The sequence below is a fragment of the Ornithodoros turicata genome, chromosome 5, assembly GCF_037126465.1.
Source record: "Ornithodoros turicata isolate Travis chromosome 5, ASM3712646v1, whole genome shotgun sequence".
Taxonomy (NCBI): domain Eukaryota; kingdom Metazoa; phylum Arthropoda; class Arachnida; order Ixodida; family Argasidae; genus Ornithodoros; species Ornithodoros turicata.
Window position 1 is genome coordinate 68,623 of NC_088205.1, and position 24,449 is coordinate 93,071.

General features: G+C 46.1%; 1 protein-coding gene across 2 annotated transcripts in view; it reads right to left on the minus strand.

Annotated features, from left to right (window-relative positions):
- LOC135393752 (DNA damage-regulated autophagy modulator protein 1-like) overlaps window positions 1-24,449 on the minus strand; it is a 41,693-nt gene that overhangs the window by 5,388 nt on the left and 11,856 nt on the right. The window contains exons 3-6 of one of the 2 annotated variants that reach the window (XM_064623987.1): window positions 14,279-14,346; window positions 9,412-9,584; window positions 193-370; window positions 2-66 (exon numbers count right to left, since the gene is read on the minus strand). In XM_064623987.1, the coding sequence (XP_064480057.1) occupies window positions 2-66; window positions 193-370; window positions 9,412-9,584; window positions 14,279-14,346 (484 nt within the window). Of the gene's footprint in view, window position 1; window positions 67-192; window positions 371-9,411; window positions 9,585-12,901; window positions 13,016-14,278; window positions 14,347-24,449 lie in introns of those variants that run through there. The other variant, XM_064623988.1, reaches the window with a different exon arrangement.

Here is a 24,449-nt window from a genome sequence, read left to right on the forward strand (position 1 = left end):
CCTTTCGGCCATGATGGGGCGTAGGATCCAGGCCATGTGTGTTGAATATTGGCCAGTAAAATGAAGCTGGGAGAAATTAGTTAAGAAACAAACACGTACACACAACTGAATGTCACTTAAGCAAAAGTTTAAATATTTTAAAATTGCTCACCCGTCGTAACGAGAGGGGGTCGAGGTAACTGATAAGGATACTGAAAATCATGGCTGTTATGCCGATGATGCAGAGGACAACTCGTAAGTAAAACAAGCGAGATGATCTCCAAGACGCGTCTAGAAGGATCTGGAGATACAAATGAATGACAGCGACGAAGTAACCGACGCCGAAAACTGTCGCAGCGCCAACCATGTGTGGAACAAACAAGGGCCAGTACTGAAAGTAAAAAAGTAAATATATTGATCAGCCATAGCGTAAACATCGTGTATGATAATACATAATTTACTAAGAGGGCAGAGTAATGTTGATCAGTACAAAACTGAAGACATCTTCCGTTACTATCAATCGACACTGCGTTGTTTGCAATGTTTTCCCCATGGCGGAATGCTATGATTGATAGCAAGACACACCACACTAGGCGGACGTAACGATTCCTAAAGAGAAGCTTGTCGATTAGTTGTGCATTTGGGCTTCCTTCATTGGAGAAGTCCGCGACGTTTTGGGCGCAGGCATTTACTTTGACGACTTTGAATTCGACTATTAATTTTACTTTATTAATAAATAATTAATAGTTAATGATTAATAATCGATACCCAGAATCAAATTTATTGCAATTATTTAATTAATTTATTCCTACACCAAACCGTAACGCCAAAGCGTTACATGAAATTTTTCGCAAGTCTCAGCCACATGAACGGTCGCAAAGACGTAAGCTCTACGTAAGAAAAAAGTATATTACTCTTGCGTTGGCTTTATGCTTCGTTGTCCGATCATGCTAGAAACATTTGCATGAGACAAGTTGTCGGTTCATGAAACATATACAATATATGATGTGCTTTAATACACCTAATACAACATAATACACACCGCTACTTGCATACTACTTTTAGTTTCACATTGATTTGTTTATATGCTCTCATGTCCACTTCACTCCGAGACTCACATTTACTGCGAAAATATGGCACAGCTCATAACGTAAAGGTGGCCTTCTCGCACGATTTTACGCTTTGCGGTAGAGCCTGCTTTCCGGGCGTAGTTCTGGTCATGTTACCCACAGGAAAAATAATTTACAGAGTCATACACCTCGATGGTTCGACAGATAATAAGGGATTTAGAATAACTAAGCGGCGTGCATTTAAGAACACGAAAAAGGCTACGTATTTTGCTGTTGGTGTCGTGTTACTTTGATCGTCCTTTACGTAAATAAGAAACGCCAGTTGGATCGCTCAGGTTTTCGGTGCGTGATGCCAGAGAGTGCACAGCACCAACGTTTCTCTCCTCTCATATTCTTCTCTTTTTAATCACATGTTTTGTCGATTCATCATAGGTATTTGCATGTGCGCAGGATTTGGGGTTGATCTGGGGCGCGATCCTCTACTCCAGAATGGGCTGGCTCCTACAAATAACATATACCATATTTCTTCAAGAATCTTCGTTGCGGTTGCCGCACGTACCGAGCAACGTGCCACCAATCTAGGCAGGCAGTCCGCTCGAAACTCCAACGTTACCCCCCCTCTACCCTCCCCGTAGCGTAGTACGCTAAACATGACCTAGAGAACGTTCTTACAGTGTAGTGCCACTATATACTTGGAAGTGCTTCTGCATGCAAAATCTGCGCAGTCTTATTTTAGTATCTACCATATACGTTCCTTTTATTCTTTTTTTTTTAGCTGCACCAGATTTCTTTCAGAAAAAGCTGTGAGAGCAGCATAGATGCCATTTTTACAGTTGAGTTTTACGGTGAGGCGGACATCTTTTCGAAGGGATCATGTAGCTACAAGATGACTAATTACCTACGATTCATTAAGCAACTCTTAATCAGGGGCTTCTGGACAAAAATGAGATGGCAGAATGGGAGACAATCCTCGTTGAAAGTCATTCTGTATTTTAAAAGTATCATGAAACGAGCACGCACGTTGAAATATCCATCGCCGAATTTTGTTATGCAAATGAGCCGAAACCGAAACCGCGCGCCTCAGGACCGCATGACCTTCGCCGTCGAGAACGTATCTGGGCCGTAAAGCAGTCGATATGCAGTGATACGCATGATTGGAGTAGGCGCGGATCTCGCCAGCAGATCTGCGCCTCCTCCAATAATACGCATCGCTCACAAGCACGTGGCCCACTGACGTGGAATGAGCGCTGTCCTCGAGGCTGCGCTCCTAATCCACGCGGTTCCGTCTTATTTGCAGAGGAAAATTCAACGATGGATATTTCAACGTACGTACTCGTTTCAGGACTTTTTCAAAAATATAATGATTTTCAACGAGGATTGTGTCCCATTCTATTGTCTCACTTTTGCCGCCGAAAGCACGTAACTAAAGGGTTAATTGAATTGGATTGATCGGATTGGAAAAAGGAAAGAAAAACATGGAGAGGCTAGTCCCGACCCAGTCAGAACTGGCTACTCCAGAACGCGTTTGTGGATGAAAAAATAAAGCCAGAGTTAATTATTGAGGTGATTAGTCATCCAGTAGTTACATATACGATTCGAGAGAATGTCAACCTGGCCGTGTAACCCACTTGCGAAAACGGTATCTGTGCTACTCTGATAGCTAAAAAAAATCGGGTGCAGCTAAAAGCAGGAATTATAGTACACAGTTCACTTTATGATCTTTGTGTAGTTTTCAGAGCTTCTTACCACAGTCCATTCCATATTAGAATGATTTCGTTTCTTTGGGTCGCACTCTATTGGTGTTCGGGACCTTTATTTTTTACGTTCTCTCCATTTTCGACATATGTCAAAGATCTGTGCAACACTGGCAGAACAAATGACATTATCGTCTAATGCCATTAGGGTCCCGAATGGCATTATGCACGAAGGTCGTGCCCCACGTCAATTTGTAATGACATTAAACGCCGTGATGCCGGTGGTAATTTCAAACAACTCCAGCTGTTCCTTCATCAAAGAGTACTCGCGCAACCTCAAATTGTGAAATAATCTTATCCTGTACGGTACAAAGTGATTTTATTCATTTTTATTTATAAATACTGCAAGGGCCCTTGGGAAGGGCATTTTATGCAAGAATAAAATTGTTACACAATTGTTACTCTGCGCAGACAATGGAAGCGATAGGCATCTCATTGACGAATGAGATGTGGCGATCTCATAAAGCAGGAACTGTCATTCAGACAAATGTAATTAAATATCTCCGTGTGGCACGGCACGAAAGACATCAAGCCTTAAGGCATTAACAAATAACAAACAACGTTAGGCTAGTTGGTAAGTATACGATATGGTAGAATGCGCACAAAACCACAAACTAGAGGAAGACAACACCAGCGCAACTCACAACTCAAGTTTAATGTGCCCAAAAAAACACACATATCACGCACACCGCGACGCCACCTACAGAAGCACAGCCTCAATCAGGGTCATCCCGTACATAGATAAATGGATTCTATGCGCTTCTATCAAGGAAGAAAACCTCCCTCTCCGATAAGGCTACAGACGCCTGACTGACGCACTTAACGCCCATCTTACTGATAGCGTAGGCCTCTACTATTTCTCTAGTCAAGGCATTAGATGACACAGCAACAACAACAGTGTCTTGAAAAATCGGGTTGCTCCCACATCTACTACAATGCAGCGCCAGATGACCAGAGGGGGTGCCACCCAAGGACGAAGCATGCTCTCTGAGCCTTATATTGATACACCGACCCGTCTGGCCTATATAAAATAGACCACACGAGAGGGAGATACTATAGACCACACCTAACCTACAGGACACAAATGGCCTAACATGATTGAAGCCACACATAGGCTTCCGTGCAGGAGCCTTGACACTCAGATAACCTGCTCAGCTTAAATGGAGCTGAAAACAGTACATTAACCCCAAAACGTTCCCCAACCTTCTTTAGGTTATGAGACACAGAGTGAACATACGGGACGACAAGGAACTTCTTACGCCTAGACTCTCCCTCCTGGTCAGTACCAGTTGGATCCTTAGACACCTTCAATAATGTGTCACAGACACTCTGGAGAAAAAACACGGGGTACTCATTCTGAAGAACGCAGTCACACTGCTGAGTTTACGCTTCAGCAACCTTGTGCAAGCATGACTTAGTAAGAGCTGCAACAATACAAGACCTAACAATTCCTCTTTTTACAATCTTAGAATGCCCTGATTCAAAAGGCAGCAACGCCTTTTTCGACCTTGGGGAAAATCCTCAGCACAAGTGATCCTACTAGAACACAACCTAAGATCTAAAAACCTGAGATCCCCTTCTACAGCAACTTCGCCCGTGAACTTCAAGCCAGCACCGAAGGGATGAAACACATCAATCACCTGTCGAGCCCGATCCTCACAGACGTGCACCTCCCCCAAAGCATCAAGCGGCAACAGCACCAAATAATCATCCACATACCTGAAAGCCCGTTTTGGCCCCCACCGCTGTGGGCAACACACTCGACAACTGAATGTCAACCTCTGTTAGAAAAAAGTCACTCAGTACAGGCGCGACTGAAGACCCGATACAAATTCCCTTCTTTTGCACATAGAAGCCAGCACCATCCGTAACAATCGTAGAAGATAGATAGCACTTGAACAACTCCAGGAAACCCTCAACGGTGGATCCACAACTATTCTGGAACTTCACGCTCCCATGAGCCTCAATGCGGTCCCTGGTGACCCTCAATGTGAGGGTCACCAGGGACCGCATAGAGGAAACAATGCTTTACACATTGCTTTACATATTACACATTGCTTTACACATTACACAAAACAATGCTTATGAGCGTATAGAGGAAACAATGCTTTACACAGCGTTCAAATCCCGGTTGTCGTGCTGTAATTGGTGCTGGTATACAAAGGCCGGAAGTTTCGCAATTTTCCTCCTACTTCGCGATTTTTTTGTGGAAAATCAAATCATTAAATTTTAATGAATATTTTTCCCTGAGAAGGCCTCATGGAATACTTCAACAGGAAAAATCGCAAGACACATAATTCTTGTAGTCATTGCAGGAAAAAAGAGGAAGTATGCGATTTTTCGAAAATTCGCTACAATCGAGCGTAAAACACGCAATGAAGAGGTCGGAAGAGACGCCTGAAACCAACGCAGTTTTATAGAACGAGCCTTCCTCTACAACATAATAAAAAATCTCGAGGGTGTTTTTTCGTATACGGGAGAAAATAATTTTTTTGTAGTAGAGGGTATTACGGCCACACAGACTCACGTTGCATGTATCCGGTGGGGTGTTATATTTGTTTCTTGGGCTCCCGTTTTAATTCTGCGTATTTCCCTTTTTTTTCTGGTTGGTTTCCAATATGACAGCCACCCGGACCAAAGGAACATGGCTCCAGTTGAATATTATAGGCGCGTGGATGCAGGTTTAGTTGAGGAAACTTTCCTTTAACTGGTCACATTTAAATGCTGAACAATTCAGCAAAAATGTTAACCACGAAAAGTCTAACAAATTATAACGCTAGAGGAAAAGACGAACGTGCAAAAAAGCCATTTACATGGCAGTACTGGAAACGGCGGAATCTCGTGGTGGTGGTTCATCGTCCATGCTGTCCTAGGTTCCAGTGTGTCTCACAGCTATATAAAGCCTTGCACCACTCGCGTATGGAAGCGTATACCCGCGGATATCCGCAAGAAACTTCTGGGTTCGGATGAAATATGGACGCTTGTTGTGATCTGCGGATCGGACGTGGATGGCGCCGGATCAGGAGCGGGTCAGACTCGGATAAACCGCGAGATTGCGCCATCAGTTTGCTTCACACTAGGTACAGAAGATAGAGTACAAGGTGTACTAAAGCCACTCGCGCATCTGAGAGAGATCTCTGGCTCTGGCGTCTCGAGTCGAGGTGCGCGTTCAGCGCCGATCTTGCGTTTCACTTGTAATAAACTCTACTTATCCCGTTTGGTGCAAAATGTGTTGCTGTGCTTGGTGCCGTATAATATTTCGTTGAAGCTAAATCTGTACTTGCTGTCGTGTATCCTTTGGTAGCATCATGGACGCTCAGGACTCGCTACAAAAGCTATTCCGCTCCGGGGTTTTCACTGTCGGAACGAGAGAGAGGAAGACGCCCGTGTGGATGAAGTTTGGGGACAGTTTTTTTGTTGCCCCCCCCCCCCCCCCACACCTTTTTTCTTTTTTTTTTGCTGTTTTGTGCTGACGGGAAATAACGTTAATTTCCTGGAAAATTGGCCTGATACATCGAGCATAGAAACTGAACTATTGCTGCGTGCCGTGGGAAACGCGGATTTTTCGGATAGGATGCGGATGCGAAAAAGCTCACCCGCGCAGGGCTTTAGCTCACACGACAAAAATTATTACTTAGACCTGTCCATCACCGCTAATCCCCAATCTCCGTTGCCGGCACAGTGCACACCGGAAACAATGCCATAAACTTAACCACCCAGGATTGCAATACACGTGTTATGCTACAGAAGCAAAGGCCATGGTAACCTTGCAGAAGTCTATGCCACAACATATTGCTTGCTCGTTAAAACCCAACCAGACCAGAGAAAAATTGAAAATCAAAAGAATTAAAACAGGAGCCCAAGAAACAAATATAGCACCCCACTGGACACATGCAACGTGGGTCACTGTGGTCGTAATACCCTCTACTACAAAAAAATTTTATCCTGTATACGAAAAAACACCCTCGAGATTTTTTAATATGTTGTAGAGGTAGGCTGGTTCTATAAAACTGCGTTGGTTTTAGGCGTCTCTTCCGACCTCTTCATTGCGTGTTTTACGCTCGATTGTAGCGAATTTTGGAAAAATCGCATACTTCCTCTTCTTTTCCTGCAAGGGCTATGAAAGTTACGTGTCTGGCAATTTTTCCTGTTGAAGTATTCCTAGAGGCCTTGGCAGGAAAAAATATTCATTAAAATTTAATGGTTTGATTTTCCACAAAAAAATCGCAAAGTAGGAGGAAAATTGCGAAATTTCCGGCCTTTGTATACCTGCACCTATCACAGCACGACAACCGGGATTTGGATGCTGTGTAGAGCATAGCTACCTCTATATGCAAAAGAAAACCGCACAGTTCTAGGTGCTTTCTATGAGCCGCAGTTGCCGTTCACGCCAGGCACGGTTTTCGCCAGCGCTGCGAACTTTGCTCGTGTGTAGCACCCGCCACATTGAGATTTGTGAAGAAATGTTTCGTGGTGTGTCGTTTTGCATTATTAGGGACCGCTAAAAAATTCGTAAAAATTTGGGATCGTTTTGTGGGGGCCGAGCAGGTCCGCTGGATCATTTCGCGTGGAATCGCCCAGTTGATTGATGTGTTTCATCGCTTCGGTGCTGGCCTGAAGTTCACGGGCGAAGTTGCTGTAGAAGGGGATCTAAGGTTTTCAGATCTTAGGTTGTGGTCTTGTAAGGATCACTTGTGCTGGGGATTTTCCCCAAGGTCGAAAAAGGCGTTGCTGCCTTTTGTATCAGGGCATGATTGTAAAAAGCGGAATTGTTAGGACTTGTATTGTTGCAGCTCTTACTAAGTCATGGGGGGGGGGGGGTAATATGTTTATTAAGAAAGAAAGAAAGGAAAGCTTAGCCAGGCAAAGAGCCGGCTTTCTATTCCAAAAAAAAAGGAAAACAGGGGGAAGGGGAAAACGAAAAAGAAAAGGAAAAAACAAAAAGGGGAATCCAAAAAGAAAAGGAAATAAAAAGAAAAAGGGGGAATCGAAACAAAGGAAGGAAAACAAAAGCAACAAAAAGAAAGGAAATGGAAAGAAAACAAGAAACAAAAAGAAAGGAAAAGGAAACAAAACGAAAGGAAAACGAAAGAAAGAAAGAAGAGAATAAACGCTAGCACAACGTTACATGCAGTTCACGAGTCCTGAGACTCGGAGAAAACCGAGGAGAGCGGCAGTGACAGCCCACACTGGTGGGGGTGCAAGACGGGGCCAAGAAGAGCGGCCAACGAAAAGTCGTTACAGCCAATCTGGAGCAGACGGCAGCGGAGGGTGTTCCTATGTTGAAGGTGCTGCTGGCAATACAGGAGTTGGTGTGGGATGTCAGCTTCCACTCCACAGACATTACAGTTTGGTGAATTTAGCCGACCCATCTTGAAGAGAAGTGAGGGTGTACGGGCAACATTGAGTCGTAGGCGGTGGAGAAGGGATTCTTCTTTACGGCTGCGGTGGCAAGTGATGACGAACTCCATCAATAGGTCGATAGACCATAGGAATGAGTTGTAAGTCGTAGTTTCGGCACGGCACTGCTGAGCACATGTGGCACACCGAGGCGTATGTATAGACGGCATGTGGAGGCTGTAAGCGGCAGAGGTTCCAGGGCCGAAGTGTCATCAGACCCAGCGCGTCTCGCTACCGCGTCTGCTCGAGTATTTTCATACACGCCTACGTGGCTAGGGACCCATTGAAACGTGATGTTGTAACTAAGTCATGCTTGCACAAGGTTGCTGAAGCGTACACTCAGCAGTGTGACTGCATTCTTCAGAACGGGTACCCCGTATCTTTGCTCCAGAGTGTCTGTGACACATTATTGAAGGCGTCTAAGGATCAAACTGGTACTGACCAGGGGGAGAGTCTACGCGTAAGAAGTTCCTTGTCGTCCCGTATGTTCACTCTGTGTCTCATAACCTAAAGAAGGTTGGGGAACGTTTTGGGGTTAATTTACTGTTTTCATCTCGATTTAAGCTGAGCAGGCTATCTGAGTGTCAAGGCTCCTGCACGGAAGCCTATGTGTGGCGTCAATCATGTTAGGCTGTTTGTGTCCTGTAGGTTAGGTCTGGTCTGTAGTATCCCCCTCTCGTGTGGTCTATTTTATATAGGCTAGACGGGTCGGTGTATCAATATAAGGCTCAGAGAGCATGGCTCGTCCTTGGGTGGCAGCCCCTCTGGTCATCTGGCACTGCATTGTAGTAGATGTGGGTGCAACCCGATTTTTCAAGACACTATTGTTGTTGCTGTGTCATCTAATGCCTTGACTAGAGAAATAGTAGAGGCCTGCACTATCAGTAAGATGGGCGTTAAGTGCGTCAGTCAGGCGTCTGTAGCCTTATCGGAGAGGGAGGTTTTCTTCCCTAATAGCCGCGCATGGAACCCACTTATCTCTGTATGGGATGACCCTGATTGAGGCTGTTGCTTCTGTAGGTGGCGTCGCGGTGTGCGTGATATGTGCGTTTTTTTGGTCACATTAAAATTGAGTTGTGAGTTGCGCTGGTGTTGTCTTCCTCTAGTCCGTGTTTTTGTGCGCATTTTACCATGTCTTAAGGCATTAACCATTTCATGTCATTTTTCGTGCCCGTATGGCAAGGGATCTAAGAAAAGCAGCCTCATACCCAAGATCCGTCCCTGCGTAGGTGGCCGGTGGGACACAGCACAACTAGTAACATTCCTAGGAATATCATGAACCCTCCACAAAGTGTTAGCTTGTTTAGCTTGTCGATCATCGGATTATTGGTGAAGTTCTGTTCCTGAACCATGAAGTACTTCAAGGACATTCCGGCCACACCTGCAATAGGACAAAACCAAAGTCACCACTTAGCAAGCATGGTGCACATAGGTGAGCAGCTGTATCCGTTCAAATTCATTTTATTGTGTTGCCGTGAACCGTAGCTTAGCTGCCACATAGAAAGCAAGGGGGGGGGGGGGATACATGCCCAAGATTCGCAGACACGTCTCCCTAAAGTGCGCTTAGCCTAATAGCACGTGTTGTGTGAGTAAGACAACTTTACGTTTGTACACGTGTATAGGTGAGAGGAGGCATGAAACCCGAAAGGAAGGGGAGGAGGACAGGAGAGAGTGAACACTTATCACAGGTCACTTGCTTTTGATTGGTGATAATGGGCACTGCGTGACGAGCTTGATAAGGATTCTTCAAACTGTTGCATCGCTTTCAAGTGCCAGACTTCTTTTTAGACGAGTATCGCTGGTACAAATGGCATTCTCAATGCCATCATACCTCCGCGACACTTTCTGTTTTCACTATTATTGCGGGGAGGTTCATTTAAAATGAGTCAAACTTTTTTTATAAAAATGGTGCATTGCACTTGAACGAGACTTAGTGCGTAATGTTAGTAAGGCTCCAGAGATACTCAGTCTATTTCTGCTTCCTCGTTAATTAATTCGTTAATTGAAATTGTTGATCCTTTTAACTGCAGGAGACCATAGCAAAACTGTCAATGGCGTAGTTGTAGAGGGGGAAGAGGGGTCTTCGATTTTCTTAACCGTGATTATGTACCTCCTCTCGGTTCTTCTTCGTTCTTTTTTCCTCGGTTTAAAAAAAAAAACGCGCCTGAAGTTTCGAAATACCGCCCGACAACAGCACATACGCGCACGGAAAGAAGTGATCTCTTTGTTCGTTCAAAATGTATAGACCACTTTACTGTTTACAAACAAGAGGCGCCATCTGCGCATGTGCGGAGTTGGTGTGGGCAAAACACACTGAACGCAGCCGTGCGAATGCTTTACGCAAATGCGACATCGGCTGTGTTTAACTGCTACACCGCTTTCGACTGTCTCCTTCCACAATACCCGAATAATTTAGAGCTATGAAGGAATCAGGCAAGTGTCGCTACAAGACCAAGTTGTTTATGGACGGTATACAACATGACGATCTCTTTGCGCTACACATCGACAACTGGACAGCCCAGCTACAAAACATGCCGTCCATCACAATCGCATTGTAGTTATATTTTGTATATATTTTTCGTATAGTATATATTTTTCGCATTGTAATATTTTCGCCGAGCCAGTTCACTGCTGATATTGTGCAAGCGTACAAGTCACTGGAAGCACAAATTACTTCACCTTAGGTGAGGCGTTTGATCGGGGCGTTTCTGAAAACAGCACTAATATGCTACGGTGCACCGGTTCATGTTAGCGTCGTTTATTTGTACGCAGGTATCGTTAGGGAATCTCACAAATGCGATGTCTGGGAATCTTTCCGTTTGCCAGATCAAAACGATTCCAACATACAAAAACGATTTCGTCGTTCTGCGTTGCGCAGATATTTATGAAAAGTGATTTCAACCTCTAATCATATGATAAAAAGTTGAAAGTTCTACATTTCCTGTCTGCCTCTGTGTTGCTTTCGACGTCTTGCTGATGGCTCTCTAAACCTGTCTTTGCGTCAGATTTTTACTCAATTAGTATTACTAGTACATTCCTACCAAATTTCTGAGCAAACCCTGCATGGCCGACTTGTAATATTAGTGCCTTCAAAGCTACCAGAAACGGACCGGTAGGCTTGATGATCTCCCGAGTGAATTCGAGCATCTATATCAGAAGCAGGCTACCCCAAAGCAGTCGTATGCGGCCCACCTGCAGCCACTGTGGTGCTCTAGAGGATCTGGACACATTCTTCTTCATTGCCCCCACTACCAACCTTCCCGAACCGCACCCTCCGAGTCTCTTACTCAGCTGGACTCTCGCCCCTTCTCCCTATCGAAATTGCTTGGTCCCTGGCCCAACCCAGCCCGGCAACGATCTGCGCTCAAAGCTCTTTTGACATTTCTGGACACAATCGGACTTCGATCGTTATTGTGAAGGGGCTCATTATTTCATTCCCCACATCCCCACCAGCAATGGGGTAGAGTATCGCCTCCGGTGATGAACCTCCGGCGATGGACCTCCCCACTCTCCATCTCAAAATAAAGTTGTTGTTGTTCTTGTATGCGGCTCGCGTAGTTCCTCCATGGCTCAATGCGGCCCGCGGACACGAATGAGTTCGGCACCCCTGGTGTGCACTAAAAAAAGAGAAAAAAAAAAAGATCGGATATCGCCATCGTGATGGGAATAATGGGGTAACCATGGAAGTAAGAAACTAAGGAGAGGGCTATAAGATCGGAGGGCCGTGGGACCCCTCTAGCGGTCGCTCCTGGCAATACCACGCCCATCTAGTTGCCCGGTCACGTGATCCCCACATGTTTCGGCGTTATGGCGGTCTGCTCGGAGGATTGGAAGTTTAGCAAACCTCATCTTCAGCAAACGTCTTACCTTCAAGGAGTCCATTCGCACAATACTTTGAAGGTTATGGGTTGTTTCAACGTTTGCCGCGTGATAAATGACAACAAAAGTTGAGCAAAACAGAAGAGAAGCCAGGCAATGTCACGATGACGTACGTACGTCTTCTAGCGATTTGTGATCCATTGCTTCCACACTGAGATGATCTATCTTGTGTTTCAACGGGTGTGATAACTTCTAAGATGTTATGAAAGCGGAAACAAGTTATTCGGCCGCAGCTCGTCTCTGTATTCAGGTCAGATACGCCGCGGACATGGAGGACGCCATGTTTTATGACGTCTTGCCGTGACGTTTATGGGTCACGTGTGTGGGCAACTAACCACAATGCCATGCGCGGGTCACAGCACGCTCGCTTCCATTGGGAGAGGCGCTTAGGGCATCTCCTTAGTTTCTTATCTCCATGGGGGTAACGCTATCTTAGGCTATTGACAGTACTTTTTCGAAGGCGAAGTACAACGTCACCTCGAGTGTTTGCAAAAATCGCCTAGGGTGCACTATTTCACGCGCAAAGCATGCCGCTAAAATAAGCAGGCAGTTGTACAGAACGATGCATATCTGCGAGCATTTGCTTAAAGCAAGGATCAAAAAGTGCGCTTCTGGCAATTTATTGTCGAGTTTCTGCACAGGTACGTCGCCATGATTGGCTTGAAGTCAAGAAAACATTGACACAATACGATTATATGCGCCAGGTCCCAGTTGTATTCGATGTACTTAAGTAAGTTGAACATAGAGGCATATTTCTTACTTAGATGACATTTACATTTTGTTCGTGAATGACGCTGTCGGACAGCGCAGGCGGCTCACCTTTGTCAAAGGCACACCATGATTGGTCCGTTACAGTATGACGTTTTCTCGTTTCTCCGGAGAGTGAATTCCGCCATACGCTCAACATCCGGCGTCTGCTCTTGCGGTGTGTTTCATCAAACTGTACGAAAACTACACTAGTAACTCGCATCCGACTTTCGGTACCATAGTCAGTGGTCAACGAGGAACAAAATGCTACCATAGTGTCGGAATCAATATGGGGAAGGCGACCGTCCCTTTAATGCTGAGAGAAGTCGGAAATTCTCCCGTCGCCATTTCTTACCGGCAGGCAACCTCCTCGGACGAACCCTCACCCGCATAACATTTGGTGTTGCAAACATTTGCGCCGTGTTGCGCAACGCTCGCTCCTCGACCGCCTCGTTTTCCCGTAACAAATGGCGGCGCCCAGCGTCTGTGAGTTTCCATTGGCAGAATGACGTGTGACGTCTCAGGTCACTTCTCCTACATTTCTCTTCGGTGGTAAAATGCGGTGCGCCTTCTCCTTATAGGATTATTTCCTCCATGATGCCAATCGTGTGCGCGCTGCCCTCTGAATGGCCCTTCAAACGCACGTACGTCACGATGATGTCTTTGCAGCTGGAGCTCCCTCATGCAGCTGTATAGTACGCAGTATGTATGTGCAGTATGTATAGTATCTAAACACTTTTCGGGAGAGAAAATTGGCCAAATAGACTGTGGAACTACGTCAGACATTGTGGTACTTGATCCGTACACACATTTCTGGAAGCGACTATCCCTTTAAGCGATCACGCTTTGTTTGTCAAGGTCACGTTGGTCGTTATCGTCTACGGTTTCTTCATTTTACATCATAGGTTGGCGCATTATGGGCTCTTGCGCCGTAAAAATGTGTATCAGCAACCTGTTTCAAGGCAACTGCTTCTGGGTAACCTCAAACTGCGCACCAGGGTACACATCGTAAGATCATTAGATAACCACATAGTGGAACCCCATTGTAATCATGGGTAACCAGTGTTGTCCATACAGAGCGAGGGACAGGGGAATTAAAATCGATAAAAACCCAGTGCAGGGCGACACAAAAAGGACGAGACGACACAGGACACATACGACAATACGACAGCGGAAACATGTGCCTTGCTTGAGAGCCCAAACTAATGAAGCACAATTATGACAGAACAACAACAAATAAGTAATGATGATGTAGTGGGATGTTTCGCCGCTGAGGCGGTACCCTATCCCATTGCTTGAGGGGGAGAAGATAGTGAATGATGATGAATGTTCAGAGTTCACGCAGGAGTACTGTCGCTGTTATGGCAGAAACTGTCATCCTTCATTTAGCATTTGCCATCGCACAAATCGTGTTTTCCTGAGCGGGAGGATAAATTGTAAAGCACTTGCCTATCACAGCTGTAAACAGTAACCCGATGCCGAAGAGGATGCTCTGTGGTGGATCACCGCCAACATCACTGAAATAACAAAAAAAGAAAAAGAAAGAAGAAAGAAAAAGACTGAAATTGCTTAGACGAACACGGTAGGAAGATAGCACAAACCCCGAATGACTGACAACATGGAGTAACAGTAATGACATTGGCCGAAGGTTTTCTGAATCACATTTCACCTTGTCCCAGACAACACACAAAATCCCTCTGATGTCCCCGCGGTCCCGTCATGTCCCAAAAATAAAAATGTCCCGCTGAAACATTGTGGGGATATCCAACACATGTTTCAGCAGGACAAAACTCGGGATATCCCATAGACGTCTAGCCGGGATCTCTTTGCTCTTTTTCCTTCGCCAGTGTGGCTTCCTGAACAGGTGCAATTTGGGAACTGTGGTTACCAATAATATCGCATGAACGCGCAACTGGTGGCTGAAATTCCGCTGTGTCGGAAATAGAAAAAAAAGAGAGAGAGATACGTCTGCAGCTCACAACGCTTATTGAAAAAGTCCGCTGTATGTACAGTGCAGTCTCAACACGTTGTATTGTACTGTATTGTTCTTTGACTATACTGCACAACGATGCCAAAAACTTTCACCAGATCAATGTGAATCACGTCCGGACGAGCGCTGCCACCGGCTTTCCTGACGGTGCCGCCAGTACCTAAGCGCCGAGTAGGACCTGCTTATTCAGTTTCGGACACTCATATTTTCTGTATCCCTCGCAATGTCGCCTGCGAGAGGGAGACCGAAAGCAGGACAAATGCTACATCGCAACTGAAATTGTCGAAATGGTGTTCCGATGTGCTGCAAATGAACGGAAAAGTAGAAATAAGACCTGCAAATGTAAATAGCAGCAAAGAGGACTATCAGTCTATGTGTGTGAGTCATAGTGTATCACATCGCAAGGAAGTACAAACCACCATAATGATAAGAGGCCAGAGCGTGGACGACAACTAACAGACGAAGGCAGTTCTACAGAAAGTCAAACGATTCCAAACACGAAGTTTTGGTAAAATGCTGCTGTCAGCAATGACGACGGGTGTACGGAGGTGCACATTGTTCATTGAAAGACATACACAAGATACTGTACATAGAGTGCTTTCCTTTTGGGTATTAAGAGAAGACGCGTTCTTTTAAGGAAGAGAGGAAGGAATTGAGCATGGTCCTTTAGGCAGCATTCTATATATCATGGAATCTTATCCCACTGCATCAAATATTTCGTCTTTTTCATTCTCCTGCAAAAAACATCTCTAAAGAACATCAGCAACACTTCATTTGGATGATGATGAACGGGGTGTTCTGAAGAAAAACAAAGACCATCCTGCAGTAAAGTAGTACGCGACATAAATCTTAGGAATATGAGCTTTAAGGGTTATTTTTCCCCAGAGACGCACGATGCGAAGCACGACTTCACAGTCCACCCCACTGCTGTCCGTACACAGAGAGGCTGGTACATTAATGACGAATAATACACGTTCAAGGAAACTTCGCAAAGCGTAACGCTGGTACATATTGTCACTGGCTCCTAGCACTGTAAGCACGTATTCCAGGTAATGACACTTGACGTGATATCTGCAGGAAATATATGCTGATCTGCGAGCACATTCGCTACAATCATTGTAGCTCTCAACAACAACAACAAATAAGTAAATGATAATGAATTGGGAAATTCGCCACGTAACCCACGCCCCGCGGCCACGGGCCACGGCTCACTACCCCAAGGCACAATGGGGCAGGATGAGATGTGTCCTAATGATGAGGTAATGAACGATGCTAAATAGAGTCGATAGCTCTCAAAGTGTAAGAGGAAGTTCGAGAAACCGGGCTGCCGGCTATAATGATGTTATATAGTGGCCATAATAATGTGCGTGACTTCATCTTACCCTTGTAATAGCCACTTGGAATATCCGTTTGTGTGTGCTACGTGCATTCGGTCAAAATAGGTCGCGAACATGTAAATCTGCGAATGAATCTTACAAGGGCGGATCAGGAGATGGGAGAAGTGTTTCATTTCCCTAAAAAAGTAAGAAGCTAAAGAACCTGAAACCGTGTTCTTCCTCTGTCATACACTTAATATCCCGCTATTTTGCGACTTGTCTACCATTCAGTGTTGTACGCAACGCTGTTACAGTAATCGATACTTTTTTCGGTATCGGAGTGCGGATCACGATACTTTTTACAAATCCGTATCGAAAAAGTATTTTCGTTACATATTTACGGTAACGCGATCTCCGTATCGTTACCGATACCGATACTTTTTAGTGCCCCACCCTTTCTTCACCAACCATATTTCTTACTCTTATTCATTGGCACGGGTCCGCCTAGCGCTCGACAAGAAGCCTCTGGACACGCCTATGTGCTCTGTTACGGGAATTATACCAAACCAGTGATGGGCAAAGTACCTCAAAATTGTACTTCAAGTAAAGTACCAAGTACCTGGTGTCATTAGTGCTTCAAGTACAGTACAAAGTACCCAATTCCAAATGTACTTCAAGTAAAGTACAAAGTACTAAGCAAAATACTTCAAGTACTCATCAAGTACTACATCAATTTAATTTATCACTTTGCATTTCACTGTTTATCTTTATCACTGTATCTTTGTCTTCCTTTTTCTTTGGCAAAACTTCAACGAGCACCCTTGACAAATGCTCTGAAACCATAAAGTCTTAGGTTAAGCGCTAACCGGTGTATATGAACTTAATCAGATGTTATAATTTGCAGTTGCACGTAGAGAGGTAATCAGCCAGCTGTTGTGCGATTATGCAAAATAGTATTCTACCCTGACTGATCCAAGGTCACCACCCTAGTGTGGTGTTCCGGTACTAATCTTCGGGTATAAGAGGCTAGATAATGTCAGAGGGGAAAAGTACAAGCCAACAGAGATTATACATTTCTGGGCATTCCTTGCTGCTTTTGGAATACAACATGTTTTAAAAAGATACCAAGAAAATTAAAAAGGATGAAACACGGCATGATATGCAGCGATGTAATCCATGTGACCAATTTAAAAAAAACGTAAAATGTAAAAATGAAAGCATGTGTGTCTTTCAGAGTGTTCATCGTGTAATGCAATCACACATTGTGATATAAATTGATTATTAATTGCCAATGAAGGAAACAACGTAAAAAAGCCGTGGTGTCTCAAGGGCCGAGGGTGGTCGACAAGTTGAAGGGGCGGCAGCCAAGGGTGGCAAGCTGTGACTGCAATGTACGCCTCTTGTTGATATAGGTCCGGCAGCGGAGGAGTATGTGCTCAACGTTGGCAAGTACACCACACTCGTTGCACATAGGGCTAGCCTCACAGCCTAGCTGGTATCGATAGGACGGAGTGAAGGACACATTCAGACGTAGCCTGTGGATGAGCGACTTCAGAGGACGAGGAAGCTTTGCAAACAGCCGGTATGACAGCGTTGGGTCTACACTTCCCAAAGAGGACCTAGTTGGAATGTCGTGTTGCCACTGTAGGGTTGACCAGGAATCGGACAAATGCCTCAGGAGGGATCTTCTGTCTCCTCTCGAGAGTATAACGGGCATAGAAGGCCGTTGTTGGTGTGCAGCGGCAGCGTCGGCGTCGTGGTTCCCGCGGATGCCCATATTTTTAATGCACAGGAGAGCTGCTTTGGAGTCGGTGTAAATTACCCAGTGCCGCGGTTCGCAGTCTTCCGCATATGTCAAGAATAACAAGATAGCATAAAGTTCAGCGGAGGTCGATGAGGTACGGTGAGATAGACGACACCCACGTGTAACAGACTCTGATGGAATGGCAAAGGCAGAAGATGAAGTGTCCCTGGTCGATGATCCATCCGTGTATACAGCGGTACTGTTGTGGTATTGAGGCTCGATGAAGTCAAGCGTAAGTTGCCTAAGAATAAAATCAAGATAGCTCTTTTTATTGTTCTTGAGGCCGGGGATGGAGACAGTGACAGGCGGCGATGGCAACGTCCATGGAGGCACTTTTGGGTGCCGTCGGGTCGACTATGAATTTGGGGATATGAGGTCTGAATGATGTCACAGCAGCATGAACCGTCGCGTTCCGTCTAGCGTGAAGCTTGCGAATCAGAGAGTGATGGTTAGGATGGGCACGGAGACGCAGATAGTGGCGTGCAGTTTCCCGAGTACGGGGAACCTCAATGGGGATGTCCCTGGCCTCAGCCACTACTAGACGGGTTTCAGCGCCTTGCGGGACCCTGAGACATACCCGAAGACTGCGCGCGAGCAGGGCTCGAATCCTTTGTGTCAGTGCCTGAGGAAGTCCGTGCGGGACGGGAAGGCTGTACATCACTGAGCCACGAACCAGGGCATTGTGCAGCATGAGGAGATCCTTCTCGTCTCGCCCCCATCTCATACCTGTGAAGTGACGAATCACGTTGACCCAGCGTTGGACTTTGTTTTCAATGACGTCTACGTGGCGCTTCCACGAGAAATTCCATGATAGAGTCACGCCGAGGAACTTGTGATGTGTCACCTGCTCTGGTGGGCTTCCACCAATATACAGGCGATATCTATGCATGTCTTTGCGCGTGAAGGCTAGAACAGCGCTTTTCTCTACGGATATCTCCATTCCTGCCTGGAGTAAATAGAGGCGAATGGCATCTAACGCGCGCTGAAGACGCTGACGGAGTGCTGGACGGGAAGTGCCTGTAGTCCAAATACAGATGTCATCGGCATACAGGGACAAGTTGACTTTCCGCTGAATGCAGGTTCCAATGGCCGCCATAACGGCATTAAAGAGGAGCGGACTTAGGACGCTTCCTTGTGGTACCCCCTGAGAGATGGGGAATTGCTCTGTGTCGCCTTGTCTTGTCCGGACGAAAATACCTCGTTGACTGAGGAAATCAGCTATCCGAAGCAGGTCCCCCAAGGTCGCCATTTTCCCATGTATTTGTTCCTATCCCGATGCGTGCAATGCCGGAGGCCGCCCTTAGATACCCCATTGTTACCAGACGTTGGCTTGCGTGGAATGTAGCGCGCTAAAGATCCAGTTGAAGCACAATCCAAGCCAGGCCAAGTCACCGAAAGAGAAATGGACGACTGCAGCGCCTGCGGCGCCTGGTACGGCAGGTACGCTATGTGATGCACGCAGCCGTGCACTAGATCCTTCCGATCGCTCAACACGTTTAAAAACGGGACCAAAAAGTGAAACACGACAGAGAAAGTTGTTATACGCGTTTTATTTGGACATATAAAGACTAGATTCATTCGCAGAAACAACAAAAACATTTTGCCGCTAAACTTAGCGCGCTGAAGTGATCCGGAACGGCAACAGTGGGGTATCTAGTGGCGGCCTTCTTCGTTGCACGCTTTTCCGAGGTGAGTTTGGGGGACCTGATCCAAAGCAACGTTGTACGTGAGAGCGCAGCGCTGTATAACGCATGTAAGATTGATGGACGACTAACGGTGTCGTATGCTCTCTTAAGATCATTAAATACCGCTGCCGAGATCTTCCTGCCTCGTCGTGCCTCTTCCACCGACGTGACCAAGTCGAGGACAGAATCTATCGAACTGCGGTGCTGTCGAAACCCACCTTGCTCTTCAGGGAAGAAGGCACGGCTTTCGAGCCATCACTCAATTCTAGGCAAGACCATTCCCTTATGAAAATGGATTTTTCCTTTCTGCAGACCTCTTGTTTCCTGCCTTGACAGTGTGTTGACTTTGACTTCTTGTTGATCAAGTCAACAGGAATTGCTATTGACATCATTTTGACAATCTCTTGATCTACCTTATGTCTACCTTTTGTGGTAAAAGGTATATAGATGTCGTTGTTGACAGTTTGTGGACTTTCTATGCGCCTATGTAGCTAGTACTTATTATCAGTACTTATTTCAATCGTTTTTTTTTCTACATAGATGAATTCCGTATTATTAATTACTGCGTTATAGGACAGTAATGTCCACAGTGGTCGACCTCAAGGGGGTACCGAGCATCCCATAGGGGGGGAGGGGGAGGGGATATGTATATAGAGACATATACTTGTGGCTCTATACATTGGGAGACAAGCTGAATGGGTGATATCAGCAATTTCTGGGTGTGTTGCAAAAACCGTGTGGGGTGTACACCACTCCTGGGAGGTGGAGAGGTCCGTGCTATCGGCTCCCTAAACAAAGCGGTATTTGGACCTGAACTTATAATTAAATGTAGTAGTTTTAACGCCACTTTGCCACCTTTTAGCTAGATATTAAAACACTAAATACATTTTCGATGGCTTTGAGAAGGCGGTTCCTCGTATTATTTATACCCCAGTTCAGTACACAATACACTTCCAACTTATACGACCACATGAGGATCATGCGCATGCGACAGGTCTGCTGCACATTTTGATTCTGCGCCTCCGTGCATCGCCCTCGCCTCATCACGAATGAGTCATCGCCATTAGCATCATCGGAATGTCGTTGTTGGGATTGCACGATGTTTGAACTTTCTCAAGCTCTCAGCGTTCGCACGTCAATTACAGAACAAAGGAGGATATGACTTTGCGTCATAAGAGGTTAGCTGTGTGATAGAAGTGTGTCATCAAGCTTCACTTATATTCATACGGTGACTGTTGTGCTGTAGGTTTTTGTTGTTCGTTTCGAGCAGCGGCTGCGGTCTTGCGTCCCGTCAGGTAAGTGTACAAGTATCAGTTCGTGGCCGGTGTTGGTTCTGTTAATTTCATTCTCGTTTTTGCAGGCCATGAAAGGACGAAGGAGGATATCATTTTGCGTAGTAAGGGGTAAGCTGTGTGATAGAAGTGTGTGATCAAGCTTCACTTGTATTCATACCACGACTGTGGTGCTGCAGGGTTTTGTATGTTTCGAGCGGCGGCTGCAGTTTTGCTTCCCGTCAGGTAAGTGTACGAGTATCAGTTCGTGGCCGGTGTTGATTGTGAACCAAATTTGCTGTTGCTATGACCATTTTATTCGGTTTTACTCACTTCCGTTTGAAGATTGCTAGTTGGCGATTGAACGCCCTATTCAGACACATTTCTCTCCAGCACTTCAGAGACGTCGCTTTCGCCGAAATTCAGTGAATTTTGAAGTCCACTGTTATCGTGAGTCGCTAGAAGAATTCAGACTGCATCAGGTCATTGACTGTCTATTGTGCGACGCGACACTGTGTGGCATAAAGCATGTGTACGTGTGGAATACTTCGCTACTGTGTGCGCGGGATGTTTTGTATAATTGTGTCGACACTGGATAGCACTTTCAAGGTATGCATTTTCGGAATAAAATATAGTTTTGCAGTCCTTCATTTGGTGTATTTTATGCGTGTTGCGATTGAGTGAACAATACAACGAGGAAATTCAACTTCGCTTAAGTCACAGAGAGTCCACAAAAAGTCTTCACATCATACGGGGATGGTGTTAATCGGGCTTCAGTAAACCATGTGTCTTCCTCGATTAAGAATATACCGAGTGCCTCACGTAACAGTCGCTGAGCCTTTTCAAAAAGGACAGAGTTAGTTTCGTGGGTGACGCCGACTCATTGACAGCTGAGTCACAACAAAGTCAACAGAGGAATTGAGATCACATATAACAAGACTTACACATGAAGGTCACAGGAAAGTTGTGTGAAGTATATGGAGAGTCTACAGAAGGTCCTGTTACCTTCCTGTGAATAATTGTCAACAAGACAAAGTTCTATATGTCAACATAAAATACAATAGAAAGTCTACTGAATGTCTGTGCTCTCTGTTGACTAAGTTCTGTAGAATGGAAACAAAAGGTCAACAGCCATTTTTCAAAGGGAATTCTTTCCATAACTTTCCCCAATCAGCTGGTCAGAGTTACCGGGCGAAATGATGCCAATTGGGATGGGTGTCTTCATGGTTTTAGTAACGGTACCACTTGGCCGACTTTCCACTGCCTAGGAACCTGTCCATGCCTCCACGAGTGATTGCAGATGTTCAGCAGGGCCTGAAGGGAAGTAGGGTCAAGGTTTCGAATCACCGTGTATGTAATGGCGTCCTGGCCTGGAGATGACTTCTTGCATGCAGCTGAAATGGCTGACGAAAGTTCTGCCACGGAGAAGTCCATATCCAAGGCAGGGACAGCTGATGGGTTGGCATGGTCGAGAATAGATGTCACATGGGCTGTATGGGTTAGGTACTCCTCGGTGCTGGTTACATTGGCACCCTTCGTAATGACACGACAGAATTCCCTGGCCACCTCTTTCTCAGACGTAGATGTTAAGAGCGCAAGAGCTCCAAGTGGGTTCCGAACTGGAGGGTTCTCCTTTAAACTTCTTGCGACTCTCCATATCTGAGCAGGGCTCTCAAAAGGTGATAAGGAGCAACCGAAGTGCCGCCACCGTTGACGGACAAGGTTTCGGAGTTCTTTCTGTACAAGCCTACTCACGCATCTTGCTTCCTGTATATCAGAAAGATCTCCTGTCCGTCGAGCTTTACGTTCAGCGCGCCTTCGGACAGCACGTAGTTGCTCCACACGAGGGTTAGACCCTAAGTGACCAGAGCACACGTTGACTGTCTTAGAGGACGAGGCAAGGGCATCGGCAATGACATTTTCTAGCTGATCCACAGAAAGCAAAGGGTGGGCTCTATCTCCACATGCTGTACGAAACGAACGCCAGTCTGTTAATTTCGCCGTTCTACATCCCGCTCTCGTTGAATATCCATCATACGTGATGTATATGGGCACGTGGTCGCTTCCCCGGCCATCAAGGTCCGTGTGCCAATGTAGCTTCCTATAGATATCTCTTGAGCAGAAGGAGACGTCCAGAACGTCCGTAGTGAAAGACCTCCGCAAAAACGTGTGTGATCCATCATTCAGGATGCAGAGATCCATGCTCTCGATCAGCTCCATCCATATTTTCCCTCGACGATGAGTTTTGGTGCTCCCCCATGCAGGGTGGTGGGCGTTAATATCACCGACCACTAGATGAGGAGACTCTAAATTGTCCAGCACAGCCTTCAGATCTGTCTTGGACACCTTAGCTGACGGCGGCACGTATAAGTTCACCACAGTGACGACAGTTTTACCCAAGCGAATTTTACACCGGATACAGTCTAGACCAGCCACTTTCGGCGTTGGAAGGGCGGCTGCATTGAAATAGCGTCGAACGAGCAGGACCGTCCTTGAGATATCTGTATCTTCTTGCGTGACCAAACTATAACCGCTGAGTCCTTCTCAACATAAGCTTCACTAATAGCCAACATGGGAATTCGATGCCGAAGTAGAAATTCTTTAAGATCTGGTAGCTTGTTGCGCAGACTGCGCGCGAAGACAACATTCCTATAGATTTGCTCCATGACCGAGGAAAAGGCTGTCAGTCTCTAGAAGAGCCTTGATTTCGGGCAACCGCGCAGCCTCAGGGTGACAAGCGACAATGGCCTTCATAGCAGCAAGAACTAAGGGGATGATGACACAGAAGTCATTCGAAGACTGGGGGGATTGCCATTTCAGCCGTCGACGCGCTGCTGGCAGGGACTGGTCGGTCTTCCCTGGACCTCGCACTACGGCCGCGAAAGTTGCACGGAGAGGAGTGGTAGCATTAGGGATGTCATGCTGGCTATCTAGCAGCCGCACATGCCTACTCGGTTGAGGCTTAAATGCTTGTGGTTTGGGGCTTTTGACTGGTGGTTTTGAGACCTGCTGAGGTGCCCGTTGGGACCTCGCAGTAGTTTGTGGTCGACCATCACTCTTGGCCGCCTGGAGACCTGAAGTTGAACCTCCGGCCGTTTGTGCACTACGTCGTGCCTTCCTGATCCCAGGGCAAGGGGTGTTGGTCAAAACACGAGCATGAAAACGCCTTGTGGCTGCCCTCTTACGGGGATATAAAGAATGCGAAGCAGCATGCGGTCCCTCGCAGTTTGCACATTTCGGTTGGCGCCGCGCTGTACATTCCTGGAGTGTGCGCGGCTGAGAGCAAAACTTGCACCGTAGTGGCCATCGACAGCTTCGAGCAAGATGACCGAACCTCTGGCAGTGATAGCATTGCACTGGACCTTCCACGTACTCATGCACCTTCTGCGTTGAAAAACCAAACTTAATTTCCTCAGGTATCCTTCTGTTGGACTTGGAGGTCAATATGACATTTCGAAGGGGGATGTACTGGTCCGACCCATCTTCATGAGAGACATGCCGCACTTGACGCCGAGGGGCTACGACGCCATCCTCTCCCAAATGCGAAGTGAGTT